The sequence below is a fragment of the Manacus vitellinus genome, unplaced genomic scaffold (assembly GCF_001715985.3).
Source record: "Manacus vitellinus isolate BGI_N305 unplaced genomic scaffold, ASM171598v3 scaffold_41_pilon, whole genome shotgun sequence".
NCBI classification, from domain to species: Eukaryota; Metazoa; Chordata; class Aves; order Passeriformes; family Pipridae; genus Manacus; species Manacus vitellinus.
In genome coordinates, this window is record NW_021940545.1 from 3,232,385 (window position 1) to 3,256,825 (window position 24,441).

The 24,441-nt window shown below is 46.4% G+C and overlaps 2 protein-coding genes across 2 annotated transcripts in view; one reads left to right on the forward strand and one right to left on the reverse strand.

Annotated features, from left to right (window-relative positions):
- The first annotated feature begins 2,301 nt into the window (after nt 1-2,301).
- JAM3 (junctional adhesion molecule 3) lies at nt 2,302-9,261 on the forward strand. Its single transcript, XM_008929437.2, has 8 exons — nt 2,302-2,410; nt 3,210-3,323; nt 4,146-4,298; nt 4,483-4,679; nt 5,014-5,113; nt 5,455-5,584; nt 6,970-7,024; nt 7,660-9,261. The coding sequence occupies exons 1-8, from the start codon at nt 2,302-2,304 to the stop codon at nt 7,693-7,695; spliced, it is 894 nt and encodes a 297-aa protein (XP_008927685.1). The 3' UTR covers nt 7,696-9,261.
- Nucleotides 9,262-10,964: 1,703 nt separating this feature from the next.
- Nucleotides 10,965-24,441, reverse strand: part of NCAPD3 (non-SMC condensin II complex subunit D3) — a 29,009-nt gene continuing 15,532 nt past the window's right edge. Inside the window, exons 20-35 of the mRNA XM_018078565.2 lie at nt 23,455-23,562; nt 22,829-22,940; nt 22,639-22,746; nt 21,108-21,346; nt 20,354-20,433; nt 18,956-19,093; nt 18,485-18,618; nt 18,117-18,316; nt 17,566-17,676; nt 16,976-17,152; nt 16,082-16,251; nt 15,255-15,385; nt 15,069-15,146; nt 12,067-12,141; nt 11,884-11,947; nt 10,965-11,800 (exon numbers count right to left, since the gene is read on the reverse strand). Of these exons, the coding sequence (XP_017934054.2) occupies nt 11,689-11,800; nt 11,884-11,947; nt 12,067-12,141; nt 15,069-15,146; nt 15,255-15,385; nt 16,082-16,251; nt 16,976-17,152; nt 17,566-17,676; nt 18,117-18,316; nt 18,485-18,618; nt 18,956-19,093; nt 20,354-20,433; nt 21,108-21,346; nt 22,639-22,746; nt 22,829-22,940; nt 23,455-23,562 (2,037 nt within the window). The 3' untranslated portion in view covers nt 10,965-11,688. The remainder of the gene's footprint in view (nt 11,801-11,883; nt 11,948-12,066; nt 12,142-15,068; nt 15,147-15,254; nt 15,386-16,081; nt 16,252-16,975; nt 17,153-17,565; nt 17,677-18,116; nt 18,317-18,484; nt 18,619-18,955; nt 19,094-20,353; nt 20,434-21,107; nt 21,347-22,638; nt 22,747-22,828; nt 22,941-23,454; nt 23,563-24,441) is intronic.

A 24,441-nucleotide genomic window follows, 5' to 3' on the forward strand; every position in this document is an offset into this window, starting at 1 on the left:
CAGCATCTCCTCAGATCAGCTGAGTGCTCAGAGCTGGGCTCTCCATTAATTCTCCCTTGGTTCCAGAAGCAGGAACAGCAGAGGCCACCGAATGCCTTGTTTGTATGAAGATCCCTACACTGCTGTTGAAAATACGCCCAAAGGTTTCAAAAGGGTTTTCCCAAAAGTCTTGTCTTCTGGGACTAAGTACTCCCAGTGCTCTGGGGGTTTGCTGGGATCAGTGAAATCTGTCCATGCTCTCCAGGGAGCAAAGCAAGGATCACAGACAGAACACCTGAGAGGATCAAAGGGCTTCTTGCAAGAGCATGTAGTGACAGGACAAGGGGGAATGGATTCAAACTGAGAGAGAACAGGTTTAGATAGGATGTTGGGAAGGAATTCTTCCCTGTGAGGGTGGGGAGGCCCTGGCACAGGTTGCCCAGAGAAGCTGTGGCTGCCCCAGCCCTGCAAGTGTCCAAGGCCAGGTTGGACAGGGCTTGGAGCAACCTGGGATAGTGGAAGGTGTCCCTGCCCATGGCAGGGCGTGGAATGAGATGAGCTCCAAGGTCCCTTCCAACACTACCAATTCCGTGATTCTGTGATGAACAGAGACTTCTCCCAAATATCTACATTAAAGTCCAGGCCACAGTCCAGAGCACTGTCATCTTAGCTCCATATTGGATTAATCCCAAATGCTGCATGACTGTCTCTAGTGCAGAAGAGGGAAGGGTGGAAAGATCCTGCTAAGAGCAGTTTTGGCCAGGCCAACTGTTAGTTTGCATCAGCCAGTGGCTTTTGTGTGAGTAACAATGATTTTTGTACACAAAGGCAGCTTCTAAACCTTGCCAAACTTCAGCTCTCCCTGGTGGTCTTCGGGGTATCGGCACCGGGGCTCCGAGGAAAGCAAACAATGAGGGACAGGAATCAGCAGAGAACATTTCAAAATTCCTGGAAGGATTTTAGGTGTTTAAGGCCCTCGAGCTTTCAGTGGGAGTGCCTGTGCAGCTCTTGAGTGTTTCTCAGACTGCTGCCTTGCTCTCTTAGACTGAGCCACTCCACCAGAGGAGTTTCCCCTCTGCATTGTCAGGGTCTCTCTCCAAAAGCTTCCCACCCTGAAAGCCAGCAGAGGAATATCCACCTATTTGTCACGATGCTGAAGATCATTTCTTTCTCCACATCTCCCTTCAGCTACCTTTCCTGCTTTCTGTTCATGCTTGTTATGATGTTTTACTCTGCCTGAGACAGTCCAAACCTTTAGCTGCATCTCGTGTCACTGAGGTACCAGTTCCCATCATCTTTAACCTGCTGTGTGATCGATGCCCAGCCAGGTCAGTGGGCATCCATCATCCATCCTCCCTGAGCTTTCCACGAGCTTCTGATGGGCTTTGGCACAGCAGAGCTGCACGAGGGGCCACGGCAGACCCCTGCAGCTGATTATTTTGGCACTAATTAAGGTGTGTGTCCTCCTCCTGTATGAGACAGGGCTTTGGAGCAGCGGGATTTGTGAACACCAGAGCCTGACTGAGAGGCTTTGCAACAGCCAGAACACCCAGACCCAAAATAGCCTCTGTGATTAAGGTGTTTGGTTCACTTTCTTCCTCCTGTGCCACGCCAGGCACTCCCTGCTTGTTTCCTTCTCCCTCCAGGGACCTGTTGGTGAGTTTGGTATCCAGCAGAATATGAGTGTTGTTGGTACCTGCTCTGGTGGAATGAACAACAGAAGGGACATGGGAGGCAGATTTTTCAAAACAAAATAACACATGAAGGAGGGAAAATGACTGGATTAATTGGGAACACGTTGGTGCTCAGAGCAAGAAGGGAACAAGCAAGCTGGTGGTACAGAGTCTCACAGCTGAACTCCTGTCTTCCCCTTTCATGATTTATTACCTCACATTTTACATTACCACGCTTAAAACCCTTCAGATGTCATCAGCATGTGTTATGTGCCAGGCCTGGCACTTTCCATTTCCAGGCACTGACCAGATCTCTGGAGGTTGCTCTGCTTCCTCCCTTTTCCTGACCACCAAATTCATTTGCAAAATAAAGACTTTCACTCCTGCATTATCAGAGTTCTTTTACCATCTAAATAAGCACAAGGCACAAGGAAATGGCTCATGCTGTCACTGCTTTTGTGCCATTATGTTAATCCTCCTCTTTAATTGCTACTTCTAACAATTATATTTTCCTGTATTTACACCACAACTCCTAAATAAACTTAGTCCTGCTGGAGCAGAGTTAGTAGCCAGGAAAAGGTTTTATCTGGGGAAGCCAGCCCTCAGAGTTGATTTCTCAGCAGGCAACGTGTTTCTAGCTGGGTGACTTATGAGCTGTGCTATTTCTTATTACCTTCTGTTTGTTTTTCCAGGCTGCAGACTCTTGGCTGTGGAGCTGATATCCAGCAACACCCAGCCCGTGGTGCAGGAATTCCAGAGTGAGTGGCTGTGCTGCCTGTGGGGATTTGCACCAGGCCAAAGAATTGGGGAAAATTCTTATTGGCATTTGGTTTCTTGTGGGAGGCAGGACCACGAGAGCCTGGGATTCAGAGAAGTGCCTAAAAACATGTCTTTGTTTCACCCCGTTTAAAATGGTTTATCGAGGCCCCCTGCGAGCCACTGGCATTGCCAAGTGTCTGCCTAAGTGCTTTGTTGAACTGGATCCCAAAAGAAGGAAAAGCAGTTGCCTTGCAATTAATACACTGAAGAGGGAGTCGGGAGATTTATATTTTATCTTGGTCCTCTTAAACCTGCACTGGGATTCTGGGAAGCCACCTCTCGTGCCCTGTTCTGTACAGATGAGATGCCGGTGCCAGCTTCAAAGGGGAGGGTGTTTTCTGGATTTATCCCCAGGAGTCATGGTCTCAGTGCATCACCAGACACTGCCCAGGGAGATTGTGCCTCCTTGACTCAGGCTGCAGCTCAGAGCAGCAGCAGGACAGTGCTGTGGGCTCACCCTGTCATCAGGGCTTGTTTGCCATAAGTCACAGCCTGCAGGGAACAGTGTGTTCATTCCTCTCCATAGTTGATAGCTGCTTGACTATTATTTTTGCTGGCCAAAATCCATCTTCCCCAATAGCTCCTGGAACCCAGCAGTGTTTCTGTTTGTCAGATGAAAGGGAAGGCTCTGCTTTGTGGGCAGCATCTCCTAATAACACACCGAGTGAGGCTGCCTAAAGCAGAGCAAAAATACAGCTGCTTCCTATTAATCTGTATTCCCATTATTTCTCCTGCTAGGTGTTGAGCTGTCCTGCATCATTAAATCCACTGTGACGCCAGATCCCAGGATCGAGTGGAAGAAAATCCGAGACGGAGAAACCTCTTACGTCTTTTTTGACAATAAAATGCAGGGTATGAAGGTTCTTTGCTCTTAGATTTCCAAAACAGCCTCAGAAGCAGCACAATGGAGAACAAACAAGGCTGTGAAAGGCTGGAGCTCTGGCTGTCTTGCTGCTTTCTTCTGGAACAGAGTCCAGCAGTCAAAGTGCAGGATGGAGAGGGAGCAGGATGTTCTTTCCTCCCTGCCTTCATTATTGACAGGTCACAGTAGGGAGCCACAGAGAGCTGGAGAAGGTAAAAGATACTTCTTGGGTAGGAAAGCAAATGCTGCAGCTTCCCTGGTGCAGAGCCTGCTGGGCCCTGTGTGGTCACTGGGTGTCTGAGCTCTCAGGAGCAGGCACTGACCCCTCCTGTCTTTCCGTGTGACATCCGAGGGCTCCACCTGCCCTTCAGAAGGGATGTGTGTGTGGAGCTGTCAGTGCCCACTGCTGAGGCAGCACAGGGCTCTGCAGCATCCCGGGAGCACGAGATTAGAAGCAAACTCCTTGGCTTGGTAGGAAAACTCCAATGCCAGTAGGGCCTGACTCCATCTGGAGTTACTCCAGCACTTTAGATGGGACCAACAGCCACATCCAAATGAATCTTCCAAAGGAGACAAGGCCCGAGGCTGTCTTGGAAGTTGGATTTTGCCACTCTTTGTGAGATTTGGAATGGTGCTTTCCAGTCCATCCTCTTCCACGGTTGGCAGCATTGCTTTCCTTTGTGGCCTTTCAGGCATCAAGTTCCTTTTAGGTTGTACCCTTGACTCCAGAGTTCAACCTCCTAATTTATATGCCCAAAACCAGCCTGTGTGACTTCCCTTGGTTTCTTTCCTGTCTCTTTCCTCTGTCTCAGGAGACTTTGCGACCCGGGCAGAGATCCTGAGCCGGACATCCCTGGTGATCAAGAACACCACCCGGATGGACACGGCCACGTACCGCTGCGAGGTGGCAGCGCCCTCCGACACCAAAAGCATCGACGAGATCAACATCCAGCTCACGGTCCAAGGTACCACCCCCAACCCAGACACCTCTGCAAGAGGGACCAGAAGGGGCCGTGGGTCTCTCCAGCGTCCAAACTGCAAATAACAGAAAGTTTTGACGCTTTCTTAGCACGGTTATGGAAAGTAGGTCAGAAATGACTTAGTGCTGCTCAGCCCGGTGCCATTCACCTGCTTTGTGTCGCCCCACAGTGAAACCCATGACTCCCAGATGCACTGTGCCTAAAGCTGTACCTGTTGGCAAGTCAGCCTCTCTTCACTGCCACGAGAATGAAGGTTTCCCAAAGTCCACTTACAGCTGGTACCGCAACAGTGAACCTTTGTCACCCGACACGAAAGCCAAACCCCACAACTCCTCCTACACCCTGAACCCCGCCACAGGCACTCTGGTAATGCCCTGACAGACGTCATCAAGGCTTGTTTTGCTGGATAGGTTATTTTTAAGGTCGATTATAAAAGAAAAAGAGGTGTTTGAGGAAGGAATAATTTGAAGGTGGTGAGGTGGTCTAGGATCTGGGTGAGGTGGGAAAGGGAAGACTGATGGAAGGACATCCTGGTCCATTGATTTTGATCACTGTTGATGCCACTTACCTGTTTAGAAAGAGGGAAGATGTCTCACCATGAAGCTCAGGAGAGATGCATTTTTAGATATGTTTTTATGCCCTCACAGTGCCTTGTTTCTCATGTCCTGCTCCCTTCCCTTTATCCTTTTCTCCTCGGCAGGTTTTCCACGCAGTGCACAAAGGTGACACAGGACGTTACTTCTGCATAGCAACAAATGATGCTGGCTTTGCCAAGTGTGAGGAGCAGGAGATGGAAGTCTGTGAGTGGCTCTACAGACAGTTTTCATCAGTGCTGGTTGATACATCACCATAAATAAATTGCCATCACCACAAGGAATGAAGGGGGGGCACCACAGAGCATTAAGTCTTTCCTGCTTTCTCATAGCCCCAAACACAGGAGGAAGAAAAATAATATAAAAATTCAGGGAAACATTCAAACACTGTTGAGGTCATGAACAGATTTAGTCTTGAAACCAAGGATTCACCATGAATTATTGGGGTTTGCTTAAAACATTTGAGAGGTGTCGTTTTAGTGTATGTAAAGCTAGAATGTCACTGCTGCCTTAAAGAAATACTGGATGGTGGCTTCTCTCTTTGCCAGATGACCTCAACATCGGTGGGATAATCGGGGGAGTCCTGGTGGTCCTGGCAGTTTTGGTGCTCATCACCTTTGGGATCTGCTGTGCCTACAGGAGGGGATACTTTGCCAACGGCAAAGAGAGCGGGGAAAGGTAAGATGGGATCCCAGGTGTTCTTGGACAGGTCCCTGCACCCACAGCCACCATGGAGGAGGCTGAAGGGCACCAAAAATTGGAATTTTAACACCTGACTTGGATATATATCTTCCCAATCCCCTACCAAAGCCTACAGGCCAACCCCAGTCCTTGAGGCATCTCATTCCCTGCTGTAAACCCTGCACCATCCAGGTTTATCTTACAGAATCATCACAGAATGGTCTGGGTTGGAAAGGACCTTAAAAATCATCTAGTTCCAACACCCTGTCATGGACAGGGACACCTTCCACTACACCAGGTTGCTCACAGCTCCAGCCAACCTGCCCTTGAACACTTCCATGGATGGACAGTATTCACTTAAGGGAGAATTCTGGTGTGGCTGCTCTTGTGCTTGCTGCCAACACCAGCCAGAGGATGAAAGCTGTGCTCTAATATCCTCATAATTTGCACGGGAAGGGGGGGGACCAGCACAATTAAAAGCCTACAGGTGTTTTTCCAATAGATCATGTGCTGCTGGCATAACGAGGTCTTCAGTTTGATGATCAGAGCTCGCTGCACAATTAGTTGGAAGCATCAGGACATGCATAGGGAATGTATGCAGCAGAGTAGGCTCTGCACAGGAAATCTCACTACTTGTGAGAACCTAAATTTGGGGTGAAAAACAACCACTTTACAGCACACATTAAAATGTTAAAAACAACAGCAATAGCATCAGAGACAAGCCTCGATGTCCTTACGGAGTCTGTGGAAGAGATAATATATGTAAACCCAAGATTCTCACCAGATAGATTTGTTCTGTGCTAAATGTTGCTTTTCAGCACAAGCCCTGTCTTTCTTTTTTTTTTTTCCTCTCTGGTTTGGTTTGTTTTTCAGAGAAAGCTCCAAATACCCTATTTAAATGCAGCTGAGGGTTGGCATCCACTGGACCTGACAGTCGTATATAAATCCTGCATTCCTGTGGGATTGCAAACAAGTGGTGCTTCCCTATAACTAAGAAAAATGCTGAAGGCATCTGGCAGTGAAGGATTGAAATGAACTTTATAATTGCCACAGGAAACAGTGCAGGAGGCACAGAAAGGTAGTGACAGGGACCAGAGCAGGAGAGCCCAGAAAAGAACCAGTTAATCTCTTTGCAGAGTCCTGTGGAAACAGGCAGCAATCTTTTTACCCTGTGCTGAAGGGGAAATAGAAAAAATCCCAGTCATGGCAAATGATGGAATAAACACAGACCCCTCATTTGAGAAACAAACTGGGTTTCTCTCTGCTTGCTTTTCATTCAGCTGCTCCTCCTCATTTCCATCTTTCTCAGCACCTCCCCTCCAAAATCCTGCAGTCTTCCTGTCGCAGAAATGAGATTTTTTTTTTCCCCCCCTTTATTTCAGCTACAAGACTCCAGCAAAACCTGATGGCGTTAACTATATCCGGACAGATGATGAGGTAACAAATGATTTGCATTTAACATCTCTCTGTTAAAAGGAGAGGAGGAGGGTGGGCAGAGGGACAACTCGCTTTTTTGGGGCCCACAGACTTTCTCAGAGTGGGCTCCACTCTGAAACAAGGCTGGAGAACACAGGGAAAACAGAAGGGTGAAGGCTGAGTCATTTCCTTGGAAATGATGAACAGTTTAAGTTGCTTGAAGTGACTGATGCCAGGAGCTATCAGAGGCAGCTCTGCTCTGAGTTATCTCGTGGCCTGACCCCCTGGGGATGAGTTTCATTGGATTAAGTGGGCAGGACATGATGCTTTTTTACGAGAGAACTTGTATTTTGGGATTTGAGCAGATCACTAAAGCTTAAGACCAGAAATAGCCTCTCCCATTAGCAGAGATACTGATGAGGGAATGGGAAAGTCCCCTGCCATGCCTTGCTGTGTGAGGACAGGAGGAGGAGGAGGCAGCAACTCACCAGTGCAACTGGTGCCTCCCTCTCCTTCCCAGCTGGAAGATGGGGCTCCCTAAAAGCACTCTTATTTATAAACACTTTGCATCTACATTTCTGGGGGCAGCAGGAATGACAAGAAAATGCCTGGAAAGCTCCTAAATCCTTCCTCCACCCCGAACTGTTTCGTTGCAGGGCGACTTCAGACACAAGTCTTCGTTCGTCATATAGGACACCAAAAGAATACTGCAAAACCAGCAAAAGTGTGAAAATACCTCCTCCAGGAACTCAAAAGCGAGAGCAAAAGATCAATTAAGTGCGCTTGGAAGAGTTTGGAACACACAAGAACTCGATAGCTAGCTATCTGTATATCTTTTTTTTCTTTGCCAAAGTTTAAAGTAACTCCTCACTGCCCAACTCGCGTCTCCCCTGCCTCTGGAGATACCAACAGGATCACCTAAACCTGTCCTTGGACTAAGGAAGCATTCTAATACTTCCCAAGAGACTGGGCTGTGGAAGTTTGTGGCATTGCCTTTCTATTTGTGCTGCAGGGACACGGCCACAATGTGCAAACCACCCAGGGGGACAGCATTAGGTAAACGTGCAGTAGACATTGCTAGTACGTGTTACTAGTAGACAAAAAAAGGTGCTGATACAGCAGTAGATGGACTTCAAAGAGCGAGATTTATCCATGCAAGGGGGGGGTTTTTCCTCCCAGCAGCTCATTGCCCAGGCCTGGCTGGTGACTTTTACACATTTGTGTGTAAAAGATTGTCCTGTGCTCGACTCTGACTGCTCAGGAGCAGGGGGGGTGTCTCTGAACAGCCAACAGCGAACACCACTAATGTTCTCAGCCCCTGTGTAAACTTAATTCTTGTTATTTAACATGATGACCCACCAGGCCAGGATTGCTTCTGTTCCCTGCTTTGTAGAGAGCTCATTGCACGCAGGTAACCCCTCCATCTAATCTGCACAAAGCAGACTTGCCTCCTGAGTCTTTCCGTGCTGAAAGAGGCTTAGAGGGGAGGCACAGAACGAGTGCTGAGACATCCCTTTCAGGAAAATTAAAGCCAAATACTTTTTCCTAGGCTGAGATTGCCATAAAAGGTACTGAGATATCTTCCAGCTTTTTTTACCTTCTCCGTTTCTTTTGTAGAACCCCACGTTCTAAATTTTTTGCAAAGATCTATTTTGATTACTTCAGAAAAAGGTAACATTTCTATTTAAAGTGTAAATACGTGATGCCAGCAGTGTTTAAGTAACGGAGCTATTTTTTTACTGTTGAAGCTACAGAGAGGAGCTCAACTGTTGCTATAATATGGCACTGTCAGAGCATATCAGTATTAGTGCAAACTGTATTAAAAAGCTGCAGGTGGAACAGCATCTCTTTCCTCTTAAACCAGCTTCAGCCATTTCCTTGTCACAAGAGGTCTTACCAGACACAGAACAGAGTCACTCAGGGATAGTTTTTGTAAATTTAACGGCAGGAGCTATCAACTTTTTTTTTTTTATATAGAAAACTTCTCTTGCCAGTGACCAACACTTTGTTTTTGTTGTTGCAAGAAATATCCAGGGATGGCTATTTTGGATTCAGTTCCAACGAGGTGACAGAGTGACTTCAATGTTTGCTGCCCCTCTGCAAGTTCCCTAAAGCACTAAAACAGTGTGACAGCTACAGCAACCCGACAGGTTTAAAGCTCACACGGCCAAGGCCACTGTTTCTGGGGTTGGGAAGGCAAAAGCACGACACAAAAGCACTTTCTTGGTGTCAGCTGAAACTTTTCTCTAGGTGGTAAAAGAAAAAAAATAAAAAAATTAATTTGGTTCTTTTGGCTTGAGAGAGAATAGCTGGAAACACATGAAAACACCCACCCTGATGGTGTTGAACAGCAATGGGTGATACAAGATGTGGATGCAACACTAGAACTGTGCTGTGGTTTAAGAAGTTTTTTAATGTAGCATAATTTAGTGTTCTTGTATTTCCAATATAAATTGAGTTGTCTTAACTTTTCCTGTATACAGTATTTTGGATACTTGACGATTTGGACTGTCAGTGTTATTTTTTTAGTGTTCTGCATTACTCTGCTTTCTTTCCTAAAGGCCCTCGCTGGACATGCCATTGCTGCATTTGTTTTGCCTAAACAAAGCATTTCCACTCGTCCTTCTGCTGAGGAAAGTGAAAATAAGGATGGGGCAGCAATAACCAGATGCTCTCTGTGTAATTCAGGCATTACCACTGCTCTTTTGCAACTATACTCTGGTAACCTTCTTAAGACAAGCTCTTCAGCCAAGCCAGCCAGTCCTGATTGCTGCCTCTAATCATCCTGACATTCCTTTGCACCCTCTGGATATCCACTGCTCCTTCTCTGTGCTGCTGCAAGGATACCTGTAATAAGGGAGAGAGAGGAAAGGGATGAATCAGGGTAGCTCTGGGCACTATGGGAGCACAATCCACAGTCTCACCAGGCAGCCTTCCTGTGAAAAACCAGCAAAGCCAAGAATCAAAACTTCCATTATTTTCAGTTCTAAAATGCACAGTGGCATCTCTAACGAGAGAAGGGGAGGTGGTCCCCCTCCCCATGCAGCTCGTGGGAGCTGATGGATGGAATTCATTGTATTGTTGTGAATAATATTCAGGTTTGTACTAATGTATTACGTTTAACTTTGCCAAGAATGTTTTACATAAATACCAGGCTATAAAGCATTCTTGTAGGGGTTTTTGTTTGGGTTTGGGCGTGGTTTTTAAACAGCCAGATTATGGGAGGTTTCTGTTTTCAATTCAGTGAAATAAGGGGAAGTCTCTTCTGTCAGAGCATGCACTTATTTGTATTGGGATGAAGGTGACAAAGTCCAAGGTATGTTGCTGTTAATCAGTTTTTTTCTTGGACATTTGTGTATTACTGGTTCTTCCCTAGAGAAGACTCATTAATGCACACAGGGCACATCTCAAACACTGCTTGAGGACAGAACAAAAACAACAGAAGCACAAAGTAGGAAATAAGATATCCCAATTTACCACTCAGAGTGGTTAAATGATAATTTAAGGCAGGAGAAAAGGCATGGAATGAATGGATGTGGCCATAATTGACCATCAGTTAAGCCAGGGCCATCCTCTGTTCCCAGGTTTTGACTTTGATTTTGGGAATAAAGTTTAACCTCACTGGAAGGTTTCTCTGATCTCCAAAACAGAGTAGGGAAGGTGAGGGCAGGAGGGAAGTGCCCCCGTTTCCACTCGTGCAGCAAAGCCTGAGTAAGACAAACCAGCATGAACAAAACAGATCCCAGTCTCAACTTCCAATGAAATCCAGGGCTTGAGCTCTGCAATAGAAGGTAACCACAGAAAAACTTCAGTGTGGCATCAGGGAGACTCGGGAATGGTCAGATTCCAGCATTTCCAGAGCACATTTATAAGTTACCTGCACAGGACACACAGCTCTGACTTACCCACCATGATTTGATTGCAGATAAATCAGAGTCTCTATTTAAAAGCTGCTGGGTCCAACATTGTTAATTGAACTGAGGGCCCAAGATACCAATGATGTGGTAGAAGAGACTTAAGAGGCTGTAGAATTCTATAGGAAAAAAAAAATCATTTCTCTGTCAGCTCAACAAGAGGGGAGACGGCGTGGGCGGAATTAATTCTGTAACCATTTATTTTCATCAAATGCTAATAGTTGGAAATAACATAGTTCAGGAATGGAAATATTCCATATAAAAAGAACATTAAGGCTGTTCATACACACAGGAGTTTGCACAACAAATAAGAGGTGATGTAGCGTGCAATTACCAGATTTAGGGGTGTGGCAGTGACAAGCTGTTTTACCTTTTCATCAAATTAAAGTAACTATTATATAACCAAGAGGGACCGTGAGGGATGGGGTGAATAAGCCCAGCCACTCACTGCCCAGCAAGCTGTGATAAGTGCATTTTATTGCAGCAACACTGTGCCCTCACTTTTTCAAATGGACAAATTATACATCCTGAGAGTGAAGAGCAAAACCCCCCCTTTATGCTGCAGCTTTCCAGCCCTCCAGTGAGCTGTGTCAGGAGCAGCAGCTTACAATCCATACATGTGCTAATGCAGGCTTTGTCTGCCCATATTCCGGGCAGTTCTGTGGAAAAGCCAGCTAAGAATAGATAGATAAGGAAGGACATGTGTTCCCAGTTTATAATTGCAGAGGGGAAGGCTTCAGGGTGATGCTGTGCCCAGGCCCAGCGAAAGGCTCAGTTCTCTGCTTTCCGGGGGGTTCTGCGCTGGGAGCGGCGCAGAGGGACCTGCTGGCTGCTCCTTCTCCTGGCTGGGGATTCCACTTTCCACTCCCGAGGCCGGCACGGGCTGGAAGAAGGAAGCAGAACCACCGTTTATTTCCAAGCCTTTATTTCCAGCCTTCCGCCCTGCAATTTCTGTGCCGAACTTACAGTTTCTCCAGCGATGTCAAACAGATAATGTCAGTCGGCTTCTCATCCTCATCCTCTTTGCTCTCTGCAAAGAACACACACATTTTCATATCTTAAAAAATGCCACAGATTTGATCATTTGGTGTTTCTTTTTTTTTTCCCCCCCCCCACTTCCCCCAAGTTGGAATCCCAGAGATGACTTGCCTGGAGCTGAATCGGGTGTGTGCGTCAGGCTGATGCAACTGACCCCAGCCCCAAAAGTCAAGTCATTAATGGTCTCTGGAAAAATAAGAAAAAAGGCAAGAACATATTAACAGTCAGCTTGTGACACAGCCAGAGGGCAAGGCATGCTGCTGTGGAAACCTTAAGTGTCACTGAGTAAGTAAATCCAGTTAATTGCAAACACACACACAAACACACACATACAGATATATATCTATTTTATACCTATATATCTGTTTTATACCTATATATCTGTTTTATACCTATATATCTGTTTTATACCTATATATTATATATCTATTTCATACCTATATATATATATATAGATATCTATATATTATATATCTATTTGCAGCCCACCAGACCTCAGTGTCTCCCATCCAGCCTCTGTGTTGAGTCTGATAAGCCACTGATGCACATCAGCTTCACACTCCAGCTTTCCTGGGAGGAGGAAATTCCTTAAATATGGGATGGTGTGCCTCCCTGTCCTGCCCTGGAGGGAGAGCCACACCTCCCACTGAAGCTTTGCCATCTTTCACAGCAACACAGTCAACCCACACCAGTTGCTCTGCCTGGTCAAGGCAGAATTTGGGGCCCCTGGAAACAGCCAAAGGACCTGAGCATGTTCCATGAGGAGCTGCCTGCAGCCAGACAAGAGGAATCACTTGACAAGGGAGCTGGGTAGAATTTAGCTTGCCTGAATAGGCCCTAGTTGTCAGCTGTCTCTTTCCTGTCATTTATCTCAGGAGGGATGTCACAATATTCAGATTTTACTTAACTCAACGCTCTGTTTTATGCTCATGTTTCCCAGAACCTTTCAGAAGGAATTAAGGTAGGAAGTGCTTCATAGGGCAGGAGTTGAAAACTCAGCTAAAAGGACTTCTCTTTACAGCTTTAACTGGGTTTGCTCTTTAACTCCTGCCCTGTCCTGGCAGGGAATCACTGAAGCTTAGAGTGGAAATCCAACTTGATCCATCTGTCTTAGCTCTTCTCTGCATCTCTCTGGAATGGTCTGTGTCAGTGTCCTGGCTTTGTGCAGTGTGTGCCTGAACAATTTACCTTGGTAATGAGACAGTTATGGGGGGCAAAGAAAGGGGAGGCAAAGAAAGGGGGGGGCAAAGAAGTATCAAGCAGGGCTTCCCATGCAGTATGGGAAGGTGGTATCTTCAAAACACATGTTTATGTACAATCCCCACTCACCCAGACCCACTTAAGCCATTCTCAAAGTAACAGGCAGGAGCTGAGTCCCAAAGACAGAAGGGAAGAGAGAGACAGCCAGAACAGCTGAGTAAGGCAAAGAGGAGGGACAGCTGCTCCCAACTTCTCGAGCACAAAAGTGTTTACAAAGAACTGCATGTCCAATGCTTTTAGAATGATCTACCAGAGTAATGAACATGTTTTATTCTGATTGTCTCCCAGCCTTCGAGACCCAGCGCCACCATACAGATGGCTCAACACACGCCAACTGAAGTGATGATCCTGCTCTGTACAGTTTGTCTCCCTGCTGAAGGACACATGCTGCCTCCAAGCAAAGCAGGAATTCAGCCCTAGTACCACTGCAGATTAACATTTTTCCTCTTTTTTTTCACCATATGGTGCTTAAGAGAAACAGCCACGCAGGCTTTCAGAGATGTGGTGCTTGAAGAATTCTGCTCTCTAAAAAACACATCCCCAAAGTTTTTTGGGTTTTTTTTTTTTTGCACAGAGATCATTGCTTGTTGCTCAGGCAAAGAGAAACATCGGGGCAGACAACTCTGAGCACAGAGGGAAGAGCAGGATCAGATTTTCCAGTGGATGCACACCACTGGTTTTGCTCCTGCCCACTCACGGCTGTCAGGTACTCCCAGCCTGCCTTATTGGCTCCATGTCTGCTCTGCTGTGTGTGTGCAGGGCAGGGGGGTGCAGACACAGGCAGAGACAGCTCAGACAGCTCTGTCTGGGAATGCCAGACCCTCCCCACAGCAACCCCCAAAGCCCAGTGAGAGCTGGCCTGTCACACACCCAGCTCATGTGGAGCTCTCCCCAGAGCACGTGAGGGTGTTCATCACAGGACTCACACTATGGCAGAGATGCCCTAAAACTGACAGCAAGGAAGGGAATCTCCTGCTGGAACTCAGCTCCATTTGTGTTTTCCTATAACTGCCTCTTGTGCTTGCAGGGCTGTCAGAAAGCATTCCAACAAAACCTGCCTTTGGATGGTCAGGTGCTGTGAGAAGGCAGTTCAGCTGGACATAAGCACAGCAGACAGTCCCACTTTGTCCATCAGATTCCTCTCCATGTATTTGTACTTTCATTTCACAGCAGTAAGCAAACCAAATCATTCCTTCTCCAGTGCTCAGCTCAGTCCTCTCTCAGTGTGGAACACACACACTTAATTACTGTGCAGGTTGTTAATCCCTTTGGGCAGATCCTTCTGTGTTCTGCACTTGTCTCAGCCCACTGCCTGCTCCAGAAGCAGGTTGTAGCTCACCCCAGAACCTGTTTGGACAACAGGAACCCCTGAAAAGAGCCAGACCTTGAGGATTTCCCTCTGCAGCAGGTTCTGTAATTCAGCCTAAAAATACTCAGCTCTGCTTCCAGAGCCAAGGAGAGCAATTGTGCAGTCTTGTACACTTTGGGCAGTGCTGGTAAGGAACCACAACAACATTCCTCCTCAGCACCCCAGACTTGATGAAGGAAGAAAGGGCAGTGGCTCTGTTACTTCAGCATCCCAAAATAAATTCTCTCCTGCCCTGACCCAATGCTCTGATACCCTGTGACATGCACATGGAGACCATTGGACTGTCCTTTCCCATGGACACCATTCAGCTGAAACCATCAGCTTCAGAATGGTTCTTCTTTACTACAACCCCTTAGATAAACCAATAACCTACAGCTGTTGATGGATGGTTTTCTCAGCCCTTTAGGGGAGCTCTGCACTGACAGCTCTCTCAGAGGAGGAGTGCTCAGCCCAGTTTGGGAAGGGCTCCCTGGGTGGTACTCACGCTCTGGGGTGCTGATGGCACGGCCTGCCATGGCCTCGTTGTCTCCAGAGGACTGTTGGTTCAGGTTTTGAAAGGACACTGAAACCAAGAAGGAAATAATTTAGAACAGAAACGCTTTCAAGACTCGAGGGCCTAACCAGATCTGTGTAAACCCAGATCCAGTGCAGTTTGCAGCAATGTTCTTACCCTGCTTGCTGCCTGCTGTGCTTGAGGCAGCTGATAAACTCCTCCCCACACTCCTGCTGCGCTGCTTGCTCCTGTCTTCTATGGCTTTCCTGGCAGAGTTCAGGATGGCCACTGTGCTCAGGGATGCTGCCCTAAGGACAAAAAACAGGACAAAAAACCAGGGATTTCCTTCTGCAATCTCACATGAGATGCCTGTAATGGAGAGACCTGTGGCCTCCTGATCCCTCATCATCTTAAACAACAAATGTGAAGAAGATGATGCTGCAACACTGGTGCTGCAGTGGGTTTCTGTGGCCATGTTTTGGCACTTGGGGGGGGGGCTACAGGGTGGCTTCTGTTAGAAGCTGCTAGAAGCTCCAGGATGGGCTTCCCTGCTGCTGGCCAAGCCAACCAGGAGTTCATGAAGGACTGACAGCAGCAGAAACAACAACAGACTGTAACCCCCATTCCCATCTCCCTGCACTGCTGGGGGGGAAGAGGGAGAACCTGGAAGGAAGGAGGGGTGTTTTTAAGATTATTTTACTTCTCACTCTTTTGCTCTGATCCTGTTAGCGATAAATTTAATTAATATCCCCAGTTTGAGCCTGTTTTGCCTGTGATGGTGATCAGTCAGTGACCTCTCCCAGCTCTCAACTCACAAATCCTTTGCTGGTTTTTTCCCTCTCCTCTGTCCAGTTGCTAAGGGGAGGCAGAGAGTGGCTTTAGTGGGTACCTGGCATCCAGCCAGGGCCAACCCACTGCAACTGGTGACCCTCAAACCACTCAGGATTGCATCAGCAAAGCAACAGCCCTGCAGAGCATCATAACAGGTCAAGAAAAACCCATACCTGCGACCCAGTAACTGCTCCCTCAGAGCACCAGCACGAGGAGTAGCCAGCTCAGAAGGCACAGAGGAAGGGATTGATCCAGGTGGTGAGGACTGTCTCCGACTTGCAGGAGGCTGAGCATTATTATTCTGGCCACCAAGAGATGCAGCTCTCTCCAAAGATGGAGATGGCTATGCAAAACAGGAGAAGAGGTCATATATCAATGGATACAAGAGTAGAAAACCCTACAAGACACTTTGACCTACATGCTGTGTGATGAAGAACTGCCCTTTGTGTGATGGATGTAAAGGGGTGCAAGGGAGGAAGAATTTATTGGCCAAAAGTTTAACAAGAAGTGAAAAGAAAGTTTTGCTGGGACACACACGTCCTAGTTTAGGGGTCTATATATAGGTGCTCTTCTAAAGTCTGCAGAGAAATGTACTTCCAGGCTAGAAGTCACCTCATCTTAAGGTAGGTATCTAAAATAGTTCAGGACAATTGACTCAAGCACATACTTATTTCTTTACAATGACATTAAAAGAGGACCTGCATGATGAGGACTGGTATGAATTTCCACTCTGTAGACACCTAAAGTCAAAGTGAACTCTTTGGCCAGCCTATCACTGTGGGAACAGAAAGTAATTAAGCACAGCCAGTGCCAAATTAGACTTAAGTTCTCCCTTTAAACTGAATTCTTTCTACATTAATCATTTGCTGCTCCTCTTTGCCTAAAAAGTGTTGTTTGTTGATCTTTGAGTGTATCAGTGACTCTGAAACCAAAGCTTCTGCCAGGAAATGTGAAGAGATACAGCAGAATGGCTATGGAATGCTCTCATAAGTGATGGGAGAGGGTCCACAGACCGAGTTTGGGTGTTATGAGCACACTAATTTTAGCAGAGGAGACCATGCACGTACAGAGTTAACGGCACCGACAACCTCTGCCTGCGCTGCCGGGACCTGCTCGTGGTCTGACTCCTTCTCCCTGGCCAGCTGCTCCTCATATTTCTTCATATCATACTCCAGCTCGGCTGCCAGCTGCTTGTCCACAGCAAAGAACTCTTTGATTTCGTTTCGGTAATCTTGCATCATTTCCTGGAGCAAACGAGGAATGTTTAAGCCCTTTCAGAAATCCCTCCTGATTCACATCCCCATTCAGATCACAGCTGCTTAAGCGCAAAAAGGAAATACCAGTTGGTGGAGCAGAGGTGTTTTTAACAGACTAAGAGTTTTCAACTCCAATTTGTGCTTCAGAACATGAAAAAGCTTTTCCAGCGTTCGGGCTTTCTACCCACGTTCCACAGAGGAGGCTCACACGTAACACACCAAGATCCTTATCTAAAATCCCTCCACCTCCTACATTATTTAACGCAGTGGCAGTGGCACAACATCATCTGTCTGCTAAATTCCCCTCTAAGAAGGCTGTTCTGTCACTGGTTGCACATCCAACACATTAACTCCAGAGAGGATTAAAACCCCCAAGCCAGCAGGAAAACAACTCCCCTTACCCGTAGGTAGTTCATCAGGTCCTTAAGAGCTGGGATCCTCTTCTGCTCCATCAAAGACTTCAGTGATGTGATTACTGGGATGATGTTTTCTATGAAATTCTTCTTTTGAACCTTTTTGTTTTTTTCCAACAAGGCATGAACAGTTACAAGATGCAATAAAGGAGAAGCCACTCTGGTTAGATGAATGGCCTAAGTGAGAGGAGTTATCCCTCCAGAGCAAGGGAATTACTGTAATTAAGGCTGCTCTTACTCATGCACAGAGGCTTTTAACCTAAGTGGAGTCTTTTCAGATACATCACTAAGTCACTCAATTCTCACACTGAAGGCAAATTGCCCAAAAGGTGCACCAAAAAACGTTGTTGCACTCAAATGCTTTACCAACAAGAGAGCTGGGGAGCCAATTTAGCTTAGCACAGCTTCACTGGCTTCTGGAGAGATGCATTTCTCCCCACTCCAGCTCGAGGACAAGCATCCTTCACAAGTTTTCCCTCCATGCTTTGGAGCTCCCACAGGTGCCCATCCCTCCTGCCACACCACCAAGAGCCCTTTACCTGTGAGATGAGCTTTTTCTGTGCCACCTGTACGACAGCATTGGCCACTGCCATCTCATCTTCATCAGGGTCAAGGTCTTCCTCAGGTTTTGATCTCATAGTTGAGAGCTTGATTTCCTTGCAGCTGAGGACTGCAAATGTATCTGAGAGCAGCTCGCTGGCTTCCATGTCCAGTGGAAGGACCTCATCCACAAAGCAAGCTGGAACACCCAGGGAAGAAATAAGCAGTGAAATAAGAAGTGTTTTCCCAGAAACAGCAGTGAGGAGGAAGACAGGAGGATAACACACCTGGATTACGAGCCTGAGGGTTGTTTTTTTTTAACAGACACCAGTTCTTTGTTTGTCTGATTTTTAAAGACATGCCTTACCTAGGATGCTGTGGCTGATCTTGGTTGTAATGCTGAACCTCTGCTCATCTGTGAAATGCTCCAGCAGGAACGTGTAGATTCGCATCCTTTTTTCTCTGTTATCTTTCCCCTTCAGAGAGAAGAGATTCTTCGCCCTGTGGCAGAGCAAGACATTTTACAAGGGCCCAAGTCACATTATGCCAACTCACAGGAATAATAAGGCTTTAAATCAGCGAGGAATATTTGCATGACACTTTTAAGACCCATAAACCTGTTAGGACACCACACAGTCCCACAAATTACATGCAGAATTCCTCCCAGAAGTGTCACGGGGGAAGGCAGGACACAATTTAACACTGTTTCCCCCAGCTGCTTTCAGCCTTTTGCACATGTAATTATGAAGTGACACAAATGCTTTGCTGCCACTGAGAGCTGCATGGCCAGACAGCCCATAATTCAGCAAAAACTAGACAGAAATGTGCTCAAACTGACCGTGCATCCTGGGGGAACCTGTTGTACTTCCCGTGTTTCTCATAGCTGTTGAAGTGGAAGATGCACTCAATGAAGTGTTGGGAGAACATCACTGGGTTCCTCTTCAGTAAGAGATGCACCAGACAGAACTCTGCAAACCTGGAAAGGAGGAAAAGATCTTATCATCGGGGTAGTTTCTAAAAGCCACCAGTGAAACACAGTACAGGGTTCTCAAGGCAGGGGGATGGTTTTCCTCTGCCAAGTCTCCCTCAATACCACATTTAATTCTTGCCCAGCTCCACCTGGGCTGGAACAAGGATATCAAGTTCACTGACTTTCAGTCTTTTTTCATCCAGAAACAGACAGACATTTCCAGCATCCACAATCCTACTTATTTTTATGGCCATTAAAGTAAACAGAGTCAGAAATTAATTTGAATTTAAATCCAGGCACAACACTTCAATTTTTTAAATAATTTAAGTTCCACTGTGGCTGAGACACAGCAATTAGCAACAAGTTAATCACCAAAGGTGCTGCAAGAGCTGGAAGTCAACCCCAAACCTGAAGAATGTGGTTTTGTCTGGATGCAGTCACTGAATGCAGATGCAAAGGAAAAGGCTCCCAAAGAAGCAGCACCATGTTCCTGTAGGAACATGATGCTGCAATGTCACCATCTACTGGAAAGACATTTTTAGATATTAAAAACTCACTGAAGAGAAAAGAAAATATGACTGTGCACTAGTAAGTGACAGTAGGTTGATGGTCCTGGAAAAATCCATCTTCAGACTGATTGTTCCTGGCAGAAACAAGCAGCAAGGTGTCCAGGCCTCCTCTGCATCCTGCATCCCTCATCCCTGCACCATCTCCCATCCTTGGAGAAATCTGCCTCACTCATTTCTCAGGCAACAGGGCAGCTGGAGACTTTGAAACCTACAGAAACTTCATGAACACTCACTCAAAGCCAGGGTGCACAATTCCTCTGACACGTCAAAGTGTTCCAAAACGTGGCAGAAGGCTGAAAAGGCAGGGTGTATCATATAAGAAAATAAAGAAAATATTTAATTCTAGTCCTGAAAGAAACTCAGCACTCGAGTCAGAAAACCACAAGAAAGATTTCAGAAAGGCTTGTTTCAAAAAGTCCCTTTTTTTTCTGGAGTCTAAATAGAGCATGTTTTGAGGACAGCCAAGGACACACAGCCTGCTACTTTGGGACCTTCAAATGACCTGGACAGAGGTTCACCCCTCCTTCCCTACCACTGCAGATCCTAAAGCCTGAACGACTGAGGAAGTGAGGAGATTAATGGGATAATCTGCTCTCTCACTGGCATTTTTCTTCACATGTGGAGCAAGCAAGGCTGAGACTGGTTTTGAGCACATCTCTGCCCTTCTCCTCCATTATTTCCCAGGTGAGGGTTTTACCTGGCGAGGTCTGGGTTTGGATCCACCAGGACGCTGACGAAACGGAAGAAGAGACAGTCCTTCCACTTCACAAACTCCTCCTGCCAGAAATCAGCAGAAAACAAACTATCAGTCAGGAAAACTTCATGTGAACCTTCAGACTGCAGTCAGGACAGCACCTGATAGAGCATACAATGTCCATCAGGCAAAGGAAGCAGCTGTGAAACCTCATCCTGAGATACAGAAAATAAACCCCAAAACAATGGTGCTTGGGAGGATGTTTTAAGCAGCATAAATGCAGCATCAGGTTAACCACTGCAAAAAGTAGAAAAATGAAAAATCTGTTCTCCCACCCAAAGGCAGACACTGTTTTCAGAGTGACACACACTCCAAACCTGCCTTGAGTGACCTCATGTGAACATTGGGAGGGTGAACATCCCGAGCCTCTCAACATTCACATCTCCAGAACAACAAGCAGAGACAGCAGGAGAAAAAAAAAGGTGCTGTGGTGCTTGTAGTCATTCATAGAGCAGTGAAGCTGAAGGGAGTTCAAAGAAACCACGGCGAGAAAAGAGGTAACCACTGACTAAAAATAATCTCATTATCCAACTTTAGGTGTCATTGATGTGATTTCTGCCTAGCAAAAAAAAAAAAAAAAAGTAACAAAATATATAGTTTAAAGTATTCTTAATTAGGTGTAGATTCATGAAGGTATGAGCAATACAGGCACTGGCCAGGCTGCCAGGGCTCAGCACAGCTCAGACCCTCTCCTTACCTGCAGGAGGTTGGTGAGCAGGATCAGGGTCTGCTTACGGATGAAGGGATTTGGGTCCTTCAGGCACAAGGAAATGTTGGGGATGTATCTGTCCACCATGGATGTGTAACGGATGCACAGGTCACACATGACAATGACAACGTTATTCCGGACAGCCACGTCCTGGGACACCTCCAGCTCCCGAGCCAGAGCTGCAATGCACTTCTTTGCCAGATCCTCGTGCTGTAAACACAGCTTACCTGTGAAACACGACAAGGCTGTGAATATATTCTCCTTCCCAACCACCCCAGCCCAGCTCACTGCCTCCTTCAAGTCCAACACGAGCCAAGAAAGGAATCAGGAAGTAAACAGGGGAATAAACAAGAAACTCATGCTGAAACTTGATGAGCAATCTGCACGATCTCTCAAAGAGATGGTACTTCAAGTTCTTCCAAACTCCCCTTAGACCTATGGAGTGGGTCTCTATGCCAAATTCCCTCCTTCACAGCAAACTATTTCTGTGTACAGGGTATTATTCAAAGTAGCTAAAAAGAACAGCCCCAGCTGTCATAGGCATAGCAGGGAGACACCCACCTCTGAGAGCATCATTGAACCAACTTAAAATAAAATAGCCTGCGTTCTAACATCACTTCTCCCTGTTTCTAAGCTCTGTACAAAGGTATTAAACTTTCCAAAGCAGTTAAGGAAAGAATAATGCTATCTATCTCCAACAGAAGAGACTTGTTCCTAACCACAGTGGTATTAAAAACCAGAACTTGCACTTCCCCATAATCCTGGGGATACAGATTGACTAGGCTTCTCTTCACTCGTGCTGGGGAGAACAAGTAACTATGTACAGTCATTCTGCTCTAAACTACATCAAAAGCACCAAGTTTTCTTCATCCTCTGTTGAGCATCTTACATGCAAGATGATCCTTCAGCCAGACAGCAGCCAACTCCAAGCACAAGGACAGCACAGCACTGAAGGACACTGCTAATTATTGATCACTATTAATGCATTAACCACCTGGAGAAGCAGTCACAGAGCTGGCAGGGTTTTTATGGCTTGCCCAACTTGTTACCATGGATATTTGCATTGCTAAAAGCTGCGAGCTGAGGTAATGCAAACAGAGTACTGTGGTTATCTGTCACAACTGACACAGAATTATTCAGCAAAAGACCTCTGGGATCATCCAGTCCAACCTGTGACCACCTTGTCCCCCAGCCCAGAGCACTGAGTGCCATGTCCAGTCGTTCCTTGGACACCTCCAGGGATGGGGACTCCAACACCTCCCTGGGCAGCCCCTTCCAGTGTTTAACAACCATTTCTGTGAAGAAATTCTTCCTGATGTCCAACCTGAACGTCCCCTGGTACAACTTGAAGCCACTTCCTCTCATGTTACCTGGGAGCAGAGCCCGAGCACCACCCGGCTCCCAACTCCTTTCAGGGAGTTGGAGAGTGAGAAGGTCCCTCCTGAGCCTCCTCTTCTCCAGGATTTTGGGCAGAACTTCACCAGAAAGAGGCACATTCCTAGTGCAGGGTGGCACTTACCCAGAGTGATGAAGGCATGAGCCCTGACCAGGGGGGGCATGGCCGAGCCTCTGAACTGTGACAGCGGCTGAGAGCCCGGGATTTCCTCACTGTCCAGGGAATTAGACACTGGGAGAGAACAGGTCAGCAATGAAAACATGGTAAAGTGCCTGTAAATAAAAAGCTGAGGGCAGCAAGGGGAGTGCCTCACATTGGTCCTCGTTGACAGAAGCCAGAATGGACTGAACCAGAAGGAAGATGCGTTTGCCCACTCTGGCTGGGCACAGCTGGGCAGCCTCCCCCAGGAGGAAGAGGTGTCTCACCTGCAGAGATAAAGCACCACTGAAGTCAAAAGGCAATGGCTGAGCTGCAAATTAAGTCAGCAGGAGCCTGTACTTCTCCAAAAACAACTTCAAATTCCCTCAGTCCTTTCAAGAAGGCAGTGGCTGAACAGAAGGTGAGGCTTTGAAACAGAAATTCTGGGTGGGTGTGTTTAATATGCTCTAACCCCCCACACTTCTAATAATACTGAAATACTCCTCAAAGCATTCCTTTTACAGACTTGTTTCCCAAACAGCTCATCTAAGAAGCTGGAGTGGAAGAGCAAAGAAAAAAACATATAATTTTATTAAAAATACATGGGGTATCACATCCTTAAAGGAACTGCTGACATGTAAAGCTGTTGTATGCTCCCAGGCTCACAAATATAAGATTTCATTACACACACAAAGCATGCACATTCCCATTATCCCAAGTTATTGGCATGAACTTTCAGGAAGACCAATTCCAAGTACACCCACATCCTTTGAATAATCTGTGAAGAGGAACCAAACTTACCAAGAGACCTTCTTGCAGCTGCTCTGCTCCATCCTCTTTGAGGACTATATTCGAAATATAGCTCTCACAGGTGGATACTAAATCTCCACACACCTGGTTGAGCAGCTCCTGTTCCGTAATTAAACAAAATTAATTCGGCACTTAATTAATTAAACAAAAGGCAGCAGTAATATCTGTCCACACATGAATCCCTAATATCAAAGTCCTTATATGCTTTTAATAATCTAGATCCCATTAAAGTCAATCTGACAGTGCCTCAGAGCTTTAAAATTCTTCCTGCACATCAAGGGATGTGTGCAAGTGTCAAAACACCTTGGAAAATTTGGCTTTTAATGATCCACAGGTCTGAGTTTACTTCATCATAGAAATCACAGAGACTTAAACAAAAAGGATTTAGGCGACTGTTTCATGTACACCCAACACATTCGAGGTGTCTGTGTGAATTTTCAGATGTTGCTTGGAAGGTGCAGTTCCATGACAGTGAAAACATGATGTTTCACTTCCAAGGGATGGAAGGCAAATGGAAAAAGCTGATTGTCTGCTAGACTGGGATGAATATAACGCATCCTTTCTGTTCTCCCACCATCTAAAAGCGGTAACCTGAGAAACCAAATACATATCACAGAATCAGCCAGGCTGGAAAGGACCTCTGAGATCAAGTCCAAGCTTTGACCTAATATCACCCTGTCACCCAGACCATGGCACTGAGTGACACGTCCAGTCTTGTCTTAAACACCTCCAGGGATGGTGACTCCACCATCCCCCTGGGCAGCCCATTCCAATGGCTGATCACTCTCTCTGGGAACAACTTCTTCCCAATATCCAGCCTAAACCTCCCCTGGTGCAGCTTCCCAGGATGGAGCAGGACATTGCTGCTCATGGGAAGTAGAGAATAAACCTTGTCATTTTTTGCTTTGCTTCTGGGTGCTCAGGCTTTGATTTTTGCTTTAGTAAAGTGCCTTATCTCAACCCATGACTTGTCTTCCA

Bases quoted from the DNA above. Each gene is read 5' to 3' on its own strand.
- JAM3 (XM_008929437.2), top strand. From the start codon at position 2,302: ATGAGCTGTGCTATTTCTTATTACCTTCTGTTTGTTTTTCCAGGCTGC. The intron at 4,299-4,482 runs GTACCACCCCCA...GTCGCCCCACAG, and splicing joins CATCCAGCTCACGGTCCAAG to TGAAACCCATGACTCCCAGA. The intron at 5,114-5,454 runs GTGAGTGGCTCT...TCTCTTTGCCAG, and splicing joins GGAGCAGGAGATGGAAGTCT to ATGACCTCAACATCGGTGGG.